General features: G+C 40.2%; 1 protein-coding gene across 2 annotated transcripts in view; it reads left to right on the top strand.

Moving 5' to 3' along the window:
- Nucleotides 1-5446, top strand: part of SP4 (Sp4 transcription factor) — a 121409-nt gene extending 115963 nt beyond the window's left edge. For both annotated transcript variants that reach the window (XM_078663514.1, XM_078663513.1), the window contains exon 6: nt 1804-5446. In XM_078663514.1, the coding sequence (XP_078519640.1) occupies nt 1804-2051 (248 nt within the window). In that variant the 3' untranslated portion in view covers nt 2052-5446. The remainder of the gene's footprint in view (nt 1-1803) is intronic.
- The last annotated feature ends 10602 nt before the right edge of the window (nt 5447-16048 follow it).

Genomic DNA, 16048 nt, shown 5'->3' with positions numbered 1-16048 from the left:
ACGATCACAAAAGGAAACTGTCTTCAATGAAATTGATAGTTAACGAGGTGCAGAAGAAGTTTTCTCATTACTTTTGATATCCCTTAGGCTGATCTGAAGAAAATTCGTCAGAACAACGGAAAAAAATATTTCACGGGGTTTAAACGAATATAGTTTATAAAACTTTCATCAAATACCTTGTAAGTCCAACGCTTCAATTGAGAATGTGGTTGTTTGCCTTAGGGGTTGTAAATATATCTCCATCAAGTCAAATTCTTCATGAAATCGATCCCATCAATTTCTTCTTAAATGGATCCCATCCTCGTGGGCACTGAAATGACTTGAGGCACAGTGGTTAAAAGTAGGAAGTAGGTTTATTCAATAATACAACCCCAGAGGCATTCAAGGTCCTTCTTCCTTCAGGAACTGTTCACCTCTGATCTGCTCCCTGGATCCACACTCTAGAATCCAGTGAACATGACATAGTCATTATAGAACATTAAGATAATACCAAGATACAACAATAAGTCCAAAGGTTCATACTTTTACCAGGGCAAGGTGGTATATCTGTCCCAGCAGCAAAGCATCCTTGGCAGCTACGAAATCCGGCTGTGTCCCACTCTGAAATTGTAGCATCAAAACTAACCACTTAAAAGGAGCTTGACAACCATGTATAAGATACCAAGAGATCTTTGCCAGCTTTGGCTTTTGATTTTGCCTCATGGCTTATGTTAACATCTCGCAATCGCTGTTAACCACAAAGTAAACATTTGCATTTTTTGGTTGGCACGTTTTTGGCTTAAATCATTCAGAATTTGTGCCTCCAGTTCCTCTTTTCAGATTATGCTTGTTTTTCTTCTTTTTTCCAAATTGTGTTGTTTTCTTGACCTTAAAACTGTTGGTACTGCTTGAAATTAACATGCATGTCTCTGGGGCTTTGCCTGCTAGTTGTACCACAGCTATAAGGGGTTGAGCAGACTTTCACTGAACACTGAGTTAAATTGGTAAGGGTTCTCCCCTCGCAAAATTAATTTTTCAGTTCTTCAAAAAAGATTCCCAAGAATCTACTCGAAACTAGCTTTATAATTATAATCTTAGGATGACTCCTATTGGAAATGTATTCATTGTCATGCATGTGAGTCCACTTGTATTTCCAGTGTTACATAGTTAAAAAGTGTGGGCAAAAAGTAAAAGACAAATGGTGCTTTCTCCCATAAATCTGATCTCCATAATCTCTCTCCAAAAACGTTATCAACAAACAAGAATTTTAACTTTGCCATATGCATTAGTATGAGAAACTCGTAGTACACTAGAAAATGTGCATCCAAAATAGGATGAATAATATGACTACACCAACATCTGTGGAAAGGGTGACCGATAAGTTACACCACTAAGATCAATATGTTCTAAGTTTGGTATAGCTTCATGGAATTGTATGCTAAGTCTGCTTGGCTAGATTGGTACATTTTCCTCTAATCATTCCATGGTGCTTCACTCTTCTAATTTTCTCTAACTTTATCTGCTTCTTAACTAAACTCTGCAGTACGTTTCAAGAGCCTTTAGATTCCCATTGTTCTTCCCAGTCTGCTTCTGCTCTGTATTGCATTTCGCTGATATACTTGACAAGATTGTTATAACTGAAAGGAGATATTCAATTGTGTATATCAACTTATAGTTATTTTATTATCTGAAAATATCACAAAAACAATTACAAAATATTTTCAACTATTCCCATGTGAATATGTAGAGTGATGATACAATGTTAATTCTTGATAAGCAGATAACTGTCAATATAAATTGATATTTTTGTTTCACCCTCTACAGGAGAAAAAAGATTTGAATGCCCGGAATGTTCCAAGCGGTTTATGAGAAGTGACCATCTCTCCAAACATGTAAAAACACATCAGAACAAGAAAGGTGGTGGAACAGCTCTTGCTATTGTTACTTCAGGAGAGCTGGACCCGGCTGTTACTGAGGTGCTAGGTTCTCCAAGAATTGTGACAGTTGCAGCTATTTCTCCAGATTCAAACCCAGCAACCCCCAATGTTTCGTCAAATATGGATGAATTCTGAATTAAATATGCACAAACTCTTTATAATGCACTTAAGTTCACCTACTTTCTAAGGAGTGGACGCCAGCTACAAAATGAACTAAGCAATCACGTTGTACAGTCCTGATTTCAGTACATATTTCAATATGTACGTACTGTAGAGAAGGTTGGATTATGTAAATTGGAGCAACCAGGAGTTTTTTCTAGGACAGAAACTGGGGACATCTATTTATTAGAAGCATAGATATGGAGTATTTAATCCATAATTTTACATTTTTGTTATGTGATGTGGATGGATAGCGCATTGTAGGTGTCATACACAATGCTACTTGTTCTTATAGCACTATTGTATTTCTTTGTACAGTCCGATAATATCAAAACATATCGTATAATTACCTTTAATTGTGATTATTTTCATACTGTGGTACTTCAGCAAAAAACATTTTAGCATTTTGGTGGGAATTTTCTTCCCGTAAGCCACACCACAATGGATATCTGTATTTATTCAGTAGTATTGATTTATATTTGTTAAATATTTTTTTCTCAATTTGATGTATAGTGCTCATAGTTATTTCATTCTATGAAACATTTTAATTTAAATTTGTGAGGTAAGTATCTTATATCATGCTAGAAAACGTGCAGTTGAATTCGTACATAACTGCCACACAAATGTGTGCTCCCATTTATGTAATCATGGCCACTACATTGTAGTAGTGGGTTTAATGACAATCAACTCAAATGTATTCATAAGATGTTGAAACACGTAACCTTCTGAAAATGATTAATACAATGCACTGCTATCATTTATTCATAAATTTAAAATATTCACATTGACTTAATTAGTGAGAAAGGACACCAAAGAAAGACGTTTGTATATCACCTGTGTTGTAATTGTGAAATACATGTTTACTAATGAAGAGAAATTAATAATATATCACTTAAAGAAAAAGAATCTCTATAGAGGTATGATGAACTACTGTAAACATCAAGGCAGTCAACCCTTTATTGGTTCGTGTGACAAGGTCGGACAAGAAGCTGACAATGGCCTCACTGCCTGTTATTTACTTTATATATTATTTAGCTTGGCTTTAATTTGAGACTAATTTTCTTCCATTAAGTGTATCTTCAACTAATTTCTTTTATTTGATCCCTGTGCTGCAGTATGCAGCTTAGCAGCTAGCCGTCTGACAGGGTAGCCGTGTGAATCTGACTACATCATGTTTATGGGGTACTTAAAAGTATGGGGTAAAATATTGGAGTTAGTAAGCAGTTAAATCATGTATTATTAAATATTTTTGAAAGGTACATCATGTAACTTTTGAAATGCATAACTCATCAATTTAATTTGGTGACCAAAATCATGCCTATATCTCCTCAGTCATTAGCCATTGTTAAACCTAAATAAATTCTTATGATATTGCAAAACCTTTTTACAGTGAAGCACAGTAAAGTTGTTTATTTTTAATAGTTACCTTGCACCCATTTTACTAGAAAAACATACACACACAGAAGAATGTTCCACTTTTCCCCTCACATTGCTTCAAAGTGCTTTTTGAAAATAACTATTTTGCCTGGGAACACTTTGCTTGCATTCTCTCATACTTTAAAGCCAGCTCTACAATTGATCTTTATAGATAAGAACATTTATGCTGGCTGTTGATTACGTTCCTAAACTGATTAACATAGTCAATTATGTTCTTTTTTATAGATTTATTGTGCTCAACATAACTGAAATTTGTTGCATCCCCTTTGAAAAAGATTGTGTATTTTTCTTTATTGGCAACCACCATTTATACAGAATACATCCAAAATGCAGGCCCTGAACACCCCATATTTGGATTCTTAGAAATTTTGGAAAGTAGATAATAAATGTATTGGGAAACAAACTTTTAATAATAATCTGGATTAACAACCATTAACAGTTGTTTATCCTAAGGAAAACTACCTTTAGAGTGGTAAAACACATTTTCAGGATTTATGGAATTAATCAAGATGCATAAAAATATTTATTTAGAGTTTTTTGGGAATGATTATCTACACACTGGTAATTAATCATTTCATAAAAAGCTAATGTTGATTGCAGACGTGTATGTAAAGATTTTCTTAAAACAAATTTGATCAAACGTCCTACAGAATTGAAAGGTCTTCTTCCCCTTTTTTAAAGCATAACATTTTTGCAAATTATTTGTTTTCTTCTCTTTGTGCTCTCGTTTTTCTCTGTATTTACACACACACACGTACACACACGCAAAGTTTTTGTGTTACTGTTATTGATCAAATAACAGTGGTGTCATAAATTGTAATGCGTGCAGGTGGTGTAATTCCGGATAACCCTTTGTCTAATTCTTGGAAGTTACGTTATTCCAGTGAATTAGGATTCCATCCAATTGTAAATTCAGAATTTATTTATTTACCAAAGTCCACCATAGAGTACCACTTGTATTATGGTCTGACAATACTGTCTATTCATTTCGATTCCGCTCGCATACAACTCTGCTCTAATCTTTGTAATTTATTTTCATGCCACCAAAATGTAGTTACATTATTTGGAGGATAAAATAATGAAACGTGTTCAGTGTCAGGGTTCATGAGTCTACAGAGGAGTCTGTTGATATAGAGAATAAGAAGGCAGACTAATGACTTGTACACAATTTGAGTGGTAGGTAGGTTAGTCATTTGCTGCTGTATGACTACACCTACATTTGCAGCTTTCTTGGAATTCACAAAATAATTGAGTCTTTGGGTGAAGCTCAAATGAGCAGTACTACAGTTCATAATCAATTTCACATGCAGAAATCCAACAGTTCTGTCTGTAAAACAAAAGTACATTTTCTCTGTTTATTATTATTTTTTTTTTTATGGAGGTGATTTTTTTAATACGCTCCTACCTGTGTGAAGTGCAAGTCTCCCACTGGCTCTAGGGTGGACAATACCCTCAAAAGGTCTGTGAAAACAACAAAAGTGTACTTTTGTGGGTCTTGACCCTCATTTATGAGGGTAACTTACGGTAATTCCTGGTTTTGTGAATCAGAAACATGATTTCCTGATCCGGTTCAGTGCCTAGACACCTATGGGTAGTAGCGTGCTATAAAAATTATGGTAACATAACATTTCACCTTTTTACATAATGTTCTTTTTGTAGGCAACATTGATAAATAGTCTTCTGACTTTACAGGGCACTGAGGTAACATATACAGTCGGGTAGGATCCCGGTAGTTTATCCTATGCTAAACAAGACATACTTACTCTCTGGCTCTCTCTTTCTCATACACAAACAACAGTTGTGATGTCCTGACTGAATAGTAATACGTTGTATCATCTGGAATGGCACAGAAGTGTAACTCACTTGGCCAGTGAGTGAGTTAAGATTTCCCCCAGAATTAAACAAATCTACATCTATTTTATGTGATCCTTACAACTGGTATATATATATATATATATATATATATATATATATATATATATATTATTTATTTGTGTCTGATTTTCGTTTGAAATGGATGGTACTGTCACATTTATTTCTCACAATACCCTGGTGTGCGTGTCTGTGCATGCATATGAAAACGTAGGAATGATTGTAATGGCATCTGTTCAACTGCTTTGTGTTGGGAGTTACACATTACCCTTGCATCTCTTGCCCTCCATAATCACTGAGCTGTATGTGATAAATTATATGCCATCTATATTAAGTTAGCCAGAGTAGCACATAGAATTGGTAGAATTTGTTAAGCATGGATTTGTTTTCTTGAGTGCATTTGGAATGTGCGTTAAAGATATCCACATGGCTTTAGCGCATACCTTTGGTTTGTATTTTTTTTTAATTAAGAAAAGCATATTAATGCTTGGCCTAGTTGCACACACCTATTCTTTTGCATTGAGCAGTTGTACAATGTTCCACCTGTGCACGGAAGAATAGACAGTAATATTAGGAAAAGAAGGGAGTGAAAGGGATTCACATTAATTTAATGGTGGACACACTCTTCTGGATTCTTGACCATGAAGAGTGTTGATAAAGGTGCAAGAATGAGCTTTTACATACCTCTCCAATAGTAGCCCTCTGAAATTGTCAAGGTTTAACCACAATGTCTTCTGTTCACATTCGTAGTGTAATACCAATTTTGGATAGTGTTTAAGCATTTTTCTACTAGAGATTCAGTAGATGCACCATTTTGTATGCACCTTGTGTCTTTTTAGAAAGGAAATACACAATTAGCCTAAAAATATATGAAGATGTTGGCCATTCAATGAAGGTTGGATACAATAGGCAGATATATTTTGATAGCACTGCTTTTTCAATAAATATGGATACATGTATATTAGATTAAGCTTCCTTGTATGACTTTTTCTCAGAATTACATATTTTTCGTACAGTATGTGTCCCTTCCTCAAGTGTTTAAATAAATTGTAATCGTTTTCAATGTAATAATTTACACTGCCCCATAGAATACATTTATGCTGAATGTCCTTTTGTCTGTTAATGAGCTTTGCTAATTAACGTTAGCAGATCCTATTTATGGTGATCAATTTCAAAGTTCCAGAGGATTGTAGGTATAAAGTTTGATTTCCCTACATGAAGCCATTCAGATTGCTGCAGTTGAATTTGTTATAGATCTGCCATAATAAATAAACCCACATTGTGTCTTTACTCTATACAGCCAGCAGGCGCTATACATTTTCCAACGGAAGCCAGTTCAGTTATGTACTGTTTGTTTTACAAAAACTTGTGTAGATGCATGTGTGTAAATCTATTTTTTAAAATTGACAAGCCCATTTTAAATTTATTAATAAATGTGGCAGTGTTTAGCAGTGGCAGTGTAATACAATTTGTGACCCGGTGAATAATTGACCACCAGAGTTAAAAAGATGGATGTCTTAGTTCATATAGCATTTCAAGATGATTCTTTTGAATGATCCGATATTGAGCATGGCAGTTTGTTTTAGTTGACTGATATGTATGCGTAATTGTGAGTGTCTAATAAATGACCTACTGTTTGCATTTCAGAGTTCTTTCTCTTTGCTACTTTTATAAACACATTCTGTCATGTAATTATCTGTGCTTAAACATATTTGTCATGTTATATGCCCACTGTTCAATGCTTGTGTTTTCCCATAAAATATTTGCTTAGAATTTTGTATCTAATATTATTAGGAAGTGAGCACAAGTCATTATTCGTCAGATTTAATATTGTAGAATGAAGTAGTCCAACGTGTCAATCTTAAGTGAGCGTAATATTAAGGTCCTTTTTCCCATTACATTACAATTTCATTGCAACAGGATTTGTGTTTGAGTCTTCCTTTGAATGCTCTGTATTATTGTGCATGTAAAAAGTTAGTCATCAAAAATGTATGTAAAATAGAAGGTAATACATTTATCATAATGTTGAAAGTAAAAAAATGAAATGTTAAAATTGGAAATGTTTTGTGAAAATCCTTCTATGAAATATTTTGTAGTAATTAAAATGTAATGGTTCTTATAAAAAGCCAGCTGGAAAAAATCAGATCCAAGGTCCCAAAACTTAGACCCTGAAGCCTTTTGCCAGTAAATCCTCCATAGGATCATTTGAGATTTTTACTTGACTGATTTCTACAAACTTGTTTCTCGTACATTTGAAAATAAAATCATGATGTACAAGTTGTTTCCTGCCCTAAGACATTTACAGTAAAGCATTAAAAAGCTCCTCAGATTTAAATGTTTCATTCATTTTTAAATAATGATGTGTAAACAAAAATGTTTATGTGAATTTGTTCTCCTGTGTGCCACTGAGTATTCCCTTCACTTGATCCTCTGGTATTAAATGGATATCTGGAAAAAAATACTCCCATATCCAGCTTTCTTTTATGTAGACTCATTTTACTTCCTCACCAGAAGGCTAGGAGAATGGATCCTTTTGTGCAGCAAAAAACCGAAAGCTTGTGAAACCTACGACGTCAACTGGCACACTTATGCCCCAAGCCCTGCCCGGTTAATTTAATTTATAATGCCTAAAATTCATCCATGCGTGTGACTTAAATGTGCTTTTCCTGGCTTAATCACTTACCATTTTAGTCCATGGCCTCCTGTAACATAGATTTGTAACCTGGAAACAGCTGTCATAGTTGAAGTGCCTCTCTCAGTAGACTTTCAATCTTAAAGCTCTTTCATTTTGGCCTGCCCTACATTGTCATCTACAAAGACAAGATTTGTGTTTGAATAGTCCCCAAGAGATGTATAAATATATATTTTTAGTTTTGGTTAGGTGACCTTCTTTTTCAGCTCAGGACGTTACACAATTTAGACATTTCTAGATGTATTATTTGCAGCATATAAAACCATTCATGGTATCTAAGAATCTATTATTTCTTATTTTAAAAAAAAATCTTTATTGGGTTTTATCATGGTTTTAATAGTTTACATTGGCATTTCCAGGTTGTACACACACACAGGACTTCCATATCATGCGTACACTGGATATCTGTACTTATGGTGCTTTCGGGTTTTCAACAATAGCAAAGTAACCTTTATCTCGTAGTACAGTTAGTGTACTCCCTGTGTGCCCTTCCTAGTCGGTAATATGCATCTCTTATCTTGTGTCCTAGAAATATTTGTCTCGTATATCCACATGCGTGTTTGAGCAGTTAGGAGAATCCTTGTTCCCATGTCGAGCCAGTTTCTGCTGTTGTCCCCCACCCACTCCTACGTCGGCAGGTCCCAATAGCGAGTATGGGTCAGCTACAAGGAATCCTATATGACCCTCTATATTTTGTATGACATTTGGTCAATTACTGTCCTCATTCCGTAGACCAGTTATAGAATATTCGGCCCAGCTGTTGGGGGGCATCTCATCTGATAAGGCTTGCAGTGTCAGTAGGAATGTATCCCATTCAGTAAGGGGTGTCCCCTCTCCTATCTGCCTGTGTGTATGTGTCATAATTTTAATTTCCACAGTGATCCATTTAGTCAGATCCCAGATTTAGCATGGGGAGGGTGCCTTCTAGTACATTGCTGTGCATAGTTTCCCCAGGGGCTGAGCTAGGTCTGTAAATTTGAATGTGTTTGGCTTTCATCAGTCTGATTTGATTTGATTTGATTTTTGGATTTGTAGAGCGCGTAGCTACCCATGGGCGTCCCAGCGCTATAGTATCAGCCTGAAGTGCTCCTGGAGGGGAATTATTGGGGGAAGAGCCAGGTCTTCAGTAGCCTGCGGAATGAGAGCAAGTTGGTTTCTTTGCGGATGCTAAGGGGGAGGCTATTCCAGAGCTTAGGAGCGTTGTATGCAAAGCGGCGCCCACCTGTGCGCGCTCTTCTTATTCTGGGGATGCTGGCAAGGAAAAGGGAGTCTGATCTGAGCTGTCTGGTGGATTTATGGGGTTTGATGAGTGGTTTTAGTATTGGCGGGCCTTTGCCCTGTAAGATTTTATGAGATATGCATAGGGTTTTAAAGGCGATGCGCTCCTGAATGGGGAGCCAGTGAAGAGCTTTGAGGGAGGGTTTAGCCGAGCATCTGGATTTCGTCCCCGTGAGGAGTCTTGCCGCGGCATTCTGAGCGTGCTGAAGTTTTTTGATGACAGCTACTGGGGCGCCCAGGTGCAGGGCGTTTCCATAATCCAGTCTAGAAATAATAAGGCCCTGGATGAGAATTTTCCTAGACTGGGGGGGGGATAAGAGGGAGGATCTTCCGGGCAGTTCGCCTGAGCCCAAAGCAAGTGCCGGCTGTCTTTCTCGCTTGGGATCTGAAGCTGAGATCGTGGTCGAGCCAGAAGCCTAAGCTCTTGATTTCCTTTTTTGGTGCCGGGGGGCAGCCCATGCTGGGTGGCCAGGCAAGGGACTTGGGGAGTTTGTGTGGGTCGCCTAGGAGCATAATCTCAGATTTTTCACCATTGAGTTTTAGTCGAGAGTCGCCCATCCATTTGGATATATTATGCAGGCAGGAGGCTAGATTCTCCATGGACTGGTTGGCTTGATTGATGGAGATGACTAGTTGGGTGTCGTCGGCATACATGACCACCTTTATGCCGAATGGTGAGGCTATGTCGTCTAAAGGGGCCATGTAAACATTAAAAAGTGTGGGGCTCAGAGAAGATCCCTGGGGAACCCCACATTGAAGGGGAAGAGCTTTGGAATGGCCGTGACTATCGGCCACTTGGAAGGTCCTATTCTCCAGAAACGATTTTAACCAGGCCAGGGCGGTGCCGGTGATTCCAGTTTTGTGGAGACGGTGGAGGAGGATGGTATGGTCCACCGTGTCAAAGGCAGCGCTCAGGTCCAGGAGGATCACTGCCACTGATCCCCCTGTGTCCAAGATGGATCTAGTCTCCTCTGTCACGGCCAGGAGGGCGGTGTCGGTCCCCTGTCCTGGTCTGAACCCAGTCTGGGAGTGGCGAAGGAGGTTGCTGGTCTCTAAAAAGGTTGATAGCTGTTCGTTCACAATTTTTTCTGCCACTTTGCTAATGCCAGGGAGGAGGGAGATAGGTCTAAAGTTTGAGGGGTCCGTGGGGTCTAGGTGGGGTTTCTTGAGGAGTGCGCAAACTATCGCACTTTTCCTATTGGCGGGAACTGTCCCTTGGGAGATGGAGGCATTTATCAGCCTGGTTAGGAGGGGGGATATTGTAGGAGCAACTAGTTTCAGCTTGCTCATGGGCGCTGGATCGGCCGGGGACCCACTCTTCACTTGATTGAGGGTGGCCACCAACCTCTCGATGGAGATGGGAAGGAAGGCATCCAGGAAGGGGGCGTATTGGTCAATGGGCCAGTCTGATGGATCTGTCGGGGGTGAAGCTGGGGAAAGGTCTTTAGGATTTTGAGCATTTTAGATGAGAAGAACTCGGCGAGTTGGGTGCATCTGGCGCCGGTGGGGTCACCGACAGGCTGAGGTTCGGGGACTTTCATAAGTGACCGTACTATACGGTAGGTCTCCTTAGACGAATTGGCTGCAGCTAGAATTTTCCCTTCAAAATAGGTAGCTTGCGTATTTTTTATAAGAATTTTATATTGTTTCATGGAAGATTTATAGGTTTCTTTGCTATTTGAGGCCCAGTCTTTTCTCCAAAGACGTTCAAGTTTTTTGCATTTTTTCCGTAGTTCACGCAGTTCGGGGGTAAACCAAGGTGACTTGAATGATCCCCTCTTGCTGGGGAGGTGTTTGAAGGGGAGGACCGAATTGAGGGATGTTTCTATCCAAGTTCGAATTTGGATGTCTGCTAGTGAGGGGTCCGGATCCAAGGTAGGAGTGGAGGCTGACAGCTGGCTGGTCCATGCATCCATGTCTAGTTTGTGCCATGGGCGAGCGGGTGCTTGGGGTGAAAGGCTGTGAGTGGGTTCAGTGGTGATTGGGAATTTAAGGAGTATCAGGTGGTGATCTGTCCAGGGGATGGGGAGGGGTATTGATGTGGCGAGTTCCGGGATGTTAGAGAAGATGGGGTCCAAGAGGTGGCCCTTATTATGGGTGGGGTGAGGATTTTTCAAGAGGAGGCTGAGTGCGGCTAGGTCTTCTTTGAGGTCTACAGCTATTTTGTTCCCTGGGTCGTCAAAGTGAATGTTAAGATCTCCTAACACTGTGAAGTTGGAGGAGAGACAAGCTAGGGAGGTGGCTGTGTCCACCAGTGAGTTAGGGAACTGTCCAAGTGGGCCCGGGGGTCGGTAGATCAATAGTCCTGACTGGGTTTGCTCCGGGGAGAGGTGTATGGAGAAGTGGATGTTTTCGCAGTCGAGGATAGGGCTGTCCTTGATTTGGCAGGAGAGGTGGGCTTTGGTGATAATTGCTATGCCACCTCCTGGCCCTAGAGGTCTGGCTAGGTGTTTGATTAGGTAACCCGGGGGTAGAGCTTGGACTATGTCTGGGTCTGATGCTGAATTGATCTAGGTTTCCGTGAGGAATAGCACTTCGATATCGTTGTTCAATATTAGAAGGTTGATCTCTGTGCTATGTTTGGGGAGGGATCTGCAGTTCAGTAGGGCCATTTTGATTGTGCTAATTTTTGGGGGGGAGTGAGGACTGAGTCTGTATGAGCAATGGTTGCATTTGTTATGACGCTCTTCGGGTGAGATTGAGTGGAGGCAGGGGTCAGGGGTACTAATCATGAGTTGCTGAAGTGTGCCTGCAGCGTAGCTGAGGGGTGACGAACTGGAAGGTGCAGGGAGATTGGGCCCATGGCCCGGACGGGCGCAGGTGGGCTTACCTTTGGCGCGTCCGCTGCGCGTCCGGCCGAGGCACATAGTTTTAAGGGGGGAAAGGAGGGGCGTGGCCTCAGGGCAGTGGGCGTGGCCTGGCTTCCCGGCTATTGGCGGCAAATTAGTGCTCTGACCCGCGGCAACGTTCAGATCGGCTGCGCGGGGTGAGTCTGATCAAGTATGAAGGAGGGGGAGTGCCCCTGAGAATATGAAAACACAGGTATAAACAACAGTTACTTTCCAATTAGGTTAAAAAACGAGCGTTCCTCCCGGCTTCCGCCTCAGGAGATGTTCTATCAGGCTAATGCAAGCTTTGTTTCTAGCGCGTCTTATGTAGCGATCGGGGGGGCGTGGCCTCAGGTGAACCAATCCAAGAGACATGCCACCATTGTATCAGGTAGCGGTTAATTTGTCAGTAGGTTGAGGATAGACGTCCTGTGAGTGCGTATGTGAAGGCAGTCCCACACCATGTGGAAAAAATCTGCCAGTATATTCTGACATGTTGGGCAATCAGACAGAAGCCCAGGGTGTATTTTAGCAAGCCTAGCTGGAGAGAGCTATGTGCAGTGTAGATAACGGAGTGTTTGTTTGAACCGGGGGTTCCTACTTACTGTTTTGGTGTATTCCAGTTTGTGCCCCCATTCTATATCAAAAATATCTAATCACATTTTTTGTTCCCAATTGTTTTTCAGGGCATTCACGTTTGTGTAAAATGTGGATGCCAAGTCACAGTGCATATAGGTCACTGCCTTGCGTTGTATTCCATGTGTCAATAAAGTGGTCAGAGCCTCTTACATCGGCAGCTCTGACGTACTCCTTCCCCAAGTTTCAACTGATCGCTGTCTGTACTGCTCTATTTCAGGAGCTGGCCCTTATGTAACCCTTAATATTCCACTCGGTTATCAAATTCGAGAAGCTTACCCTCAGTGTATAAGTTGTCTATTGTTGTAACCTCAGCCTGGTGGCATTCTTGGGCTAAGTAATTGTCACCCAACGCACCAGATGTGGTGGCACTTATAGCAGGAGGTCTAGGGAATATGGGGCACTTGTTTCCCATTTCCTGGAGTAAGTACCCCAACAGGCTTTGACAGCACTAGTTGCCCGAGGATATAGGTATTTTGGTCTGCAACTAGTGAACAGCACCTTGACAAAATTCCTTAATTCATTCTTATTGGTTCAGCATCCTTATTCATCAGTACTTACTGCTTGTTTTACATGAAAGTTCAGCACAATTTCCATGATATTCCACACACACAATACATATAATTCACGTTATCCTCCAAGTATATTTTGAGGAAAGTTATTTATTCATTTTCTTCTCTTAATCCTCGCCTTAAAAACAGTAGCCAATGCTTTTCATCTTCACTGGACTACTTCAAGGCTCTAATCCAAATCCTTGTTACGGGGGATGGTAAGCTGTTGCATACGTCAACTAAAAAAAAAAAAGGTTTGTTCTCCTATTCCTATACCTATTCCTTTCTAGAGTGTTGGTACATTAGATCCAACGACTCGCTTTTGTGGAAAAAGCACGCAGGTCCATGCTCTGGGCCACTCTGTTGAGGCATTCTAACTTGCGTTGACGTGTGAGATATCCAAAAATTGTTTCAAACTGTGCAGATAGGTTTCCAATGCCAGAGTATATGTGCTCTCTGCATAAACTAATGTTGGGTGACAATTGCTTCGCAGAACAATGCCACCAGGCTGGGGTTACAACTGTAGGAAACTTATACACTGAAGGTACGCTTCTTACATTTGATAACCAAGTGGAATATGTGCTAAATTTTCATGTAAAACAAGCAATAAGTACTGATGAATAAGGGGTAATGAACCATTAAGAATGAATTTTTGTTTTGGAGTTTTCTCCATTAGAAGTTGAAAGAAGTTGAACTTCTGGTTCTGTGCACCACGTTAAGCGTATAATAATCTTTCCCACTGTGATGGTAGGTGCGGTAGTATATTGCCCCAACCCCTTCTGTATTTTATTGGCTCTTGGGAAAATTTCTGTTGATCAGTATGTGTCCAATATCCTGTTTCAGGGTCTGTCTCTACTGCTAGCCACCTCACTGTCCAGACCAGTTGGTCTGCTATGATTTAGGTTCTAGGATTCTGAGCCACATTCCACTCTGCTCGAAGGGGCACATCCCTTTTTCTATTGCTAGGGATTTGCTTTTGGTATCTTATCAAATCTGAAAGTATGGATTTCAACTCACGGGAAAAGGAATTTTGGTAGGCTCAAGTGTAGGGCCATAAAGAAACATAGAAGTCAAGGGAGAACAAACCTTTTTTTTTTTTTTATAGCCACTCATCCAAGAGGAGAGCGCAGGAGACTGTTCCAGAATGAGAACGCCTGACAAATCTTGGAGATACATGTATCCAAGTTTCCCCGCTCAAGTCCTAATCTGTGCTGTAAATTTGGACTCCAGGCTCCCACTTCTGGGAATGTCCTAGGCAGAATGGCCGTTCAGCTAGGTTTATGTTCTTAACTGGGAACAGGCAGGATTTCACCCTGTTTACCTTGAGACCTGACACATACCCAGATTCATTCAGTAATTGCTCAAGTTGGGGTAGAGCATGTTTTCGGTCTCTAGGAACTAGTAATGCATCATCTGCATACCATGCCACTACATGGTGTCCGGCTCCTATTTCTAGTCCCCATTGCGGACCTTTGGATCTTAGGCATGCCAGTGGCTTGAGGGCTGGAAAAAAAGAGGGTACAGGGGACAACTCTGTCCGGTTCTCCTATACAAATGCCATCATAAACTTTATTAGACAATTAAGTCATAAAAGCATTCATAAAAACATACATAAAACCACAGTTTTTCGATATAAAAATCCAATAAAACAGTTCAATAAATATCTAAGAATAGATTAAACTACTATAGACTATTGCCGAATATCAATTATTTCAAATTCATAAAATCTAGAATCATAAAACAAAATCCATAATTTTTTAACAGAACATGGGATATTGCACATTGGTTACATAAAATGAGTAGTCCCACATATTTACACATAGTCAACAGTAGTAAATAATAATCAGAGCCCTGCCGCAATAAGGCGCAAACGGATTACCCAGGCCCATTTCAGAAATGTAGCCATAGCGATAGCAATTAAGGGGCTGGGGTCAGTACATAAAATTCTTAAGGCCTCTGCATGCCTGCGTGTGCCAATCGCTCTGCAAATAGGCTTAACCCACATGGCTCTAGGTGCAGAATATAAGGGGCAAAAAAAGAGGAGATGGCTTATTGTCTCTCGTTCTTCCCAGCACTTAGGGCATTTATCCTTACCGTTTTCCCCTGCCCATTTAGCTGTAAAGGACCTAACTGGAAGGGAGCCTACTCTAAATTGGAAATAGAGTTTACGATCCTGGTTTTTCTCTATGGCATCCCAATATATTTCCAGTTTCGGTTGGGCCTTAAACTCTAGAAAACGGCCTGTTAGGTGTGAGGAAAAACCCCTTATACATACTTCTGCATTTACCATCTCCCAATAACTTTCTTTCAGAGTTTTCTTGGAAGGGAATGCAGCATTTATTGGGTCGTCCCATAGTTCTCTCAGTCCCAACCTAAGTAGTAGGGACCGAATGGACTTCAGCCAGTGTATTTTTTGGCAACCATCTTTAGTCATAATCTCCCTTAATCCTTGTGCATAATGCTGGAGTTCCTCTGTGGTCCACAGTCGTCGCCAATACAGCAAAGGCCATAGAGAGGCAAGGTCCTGGACCGCTTTTTTTTTCCGAGATCCCACATTAAAGGTGTTAGAGGGGTACTTATTGGGGTGCTAGTTGCTTTACGCAAAAATTCATTTTCTGCTAGCGTCAAATTTCTCAAATTCTGAAAACCCCATAGCTCGGCACCATACAATGTCGAGCT

This window comes from Lissotriton helveticus, chromosome 10 (assembly GCF_964261635.1).
Source record: "Lissotriton helveticus chromosome 10, aLisHel1.1, whole genome shotgun sequence".
NCBI lineage: Eukaryota > Metazoa > Chordata > Amphibia > Caudata > Salamandridae > Lissotriton > Lissotriton helveticus.
This window is presented reverse-complemented; position numbering and strand designations above follow the sequence as displayed.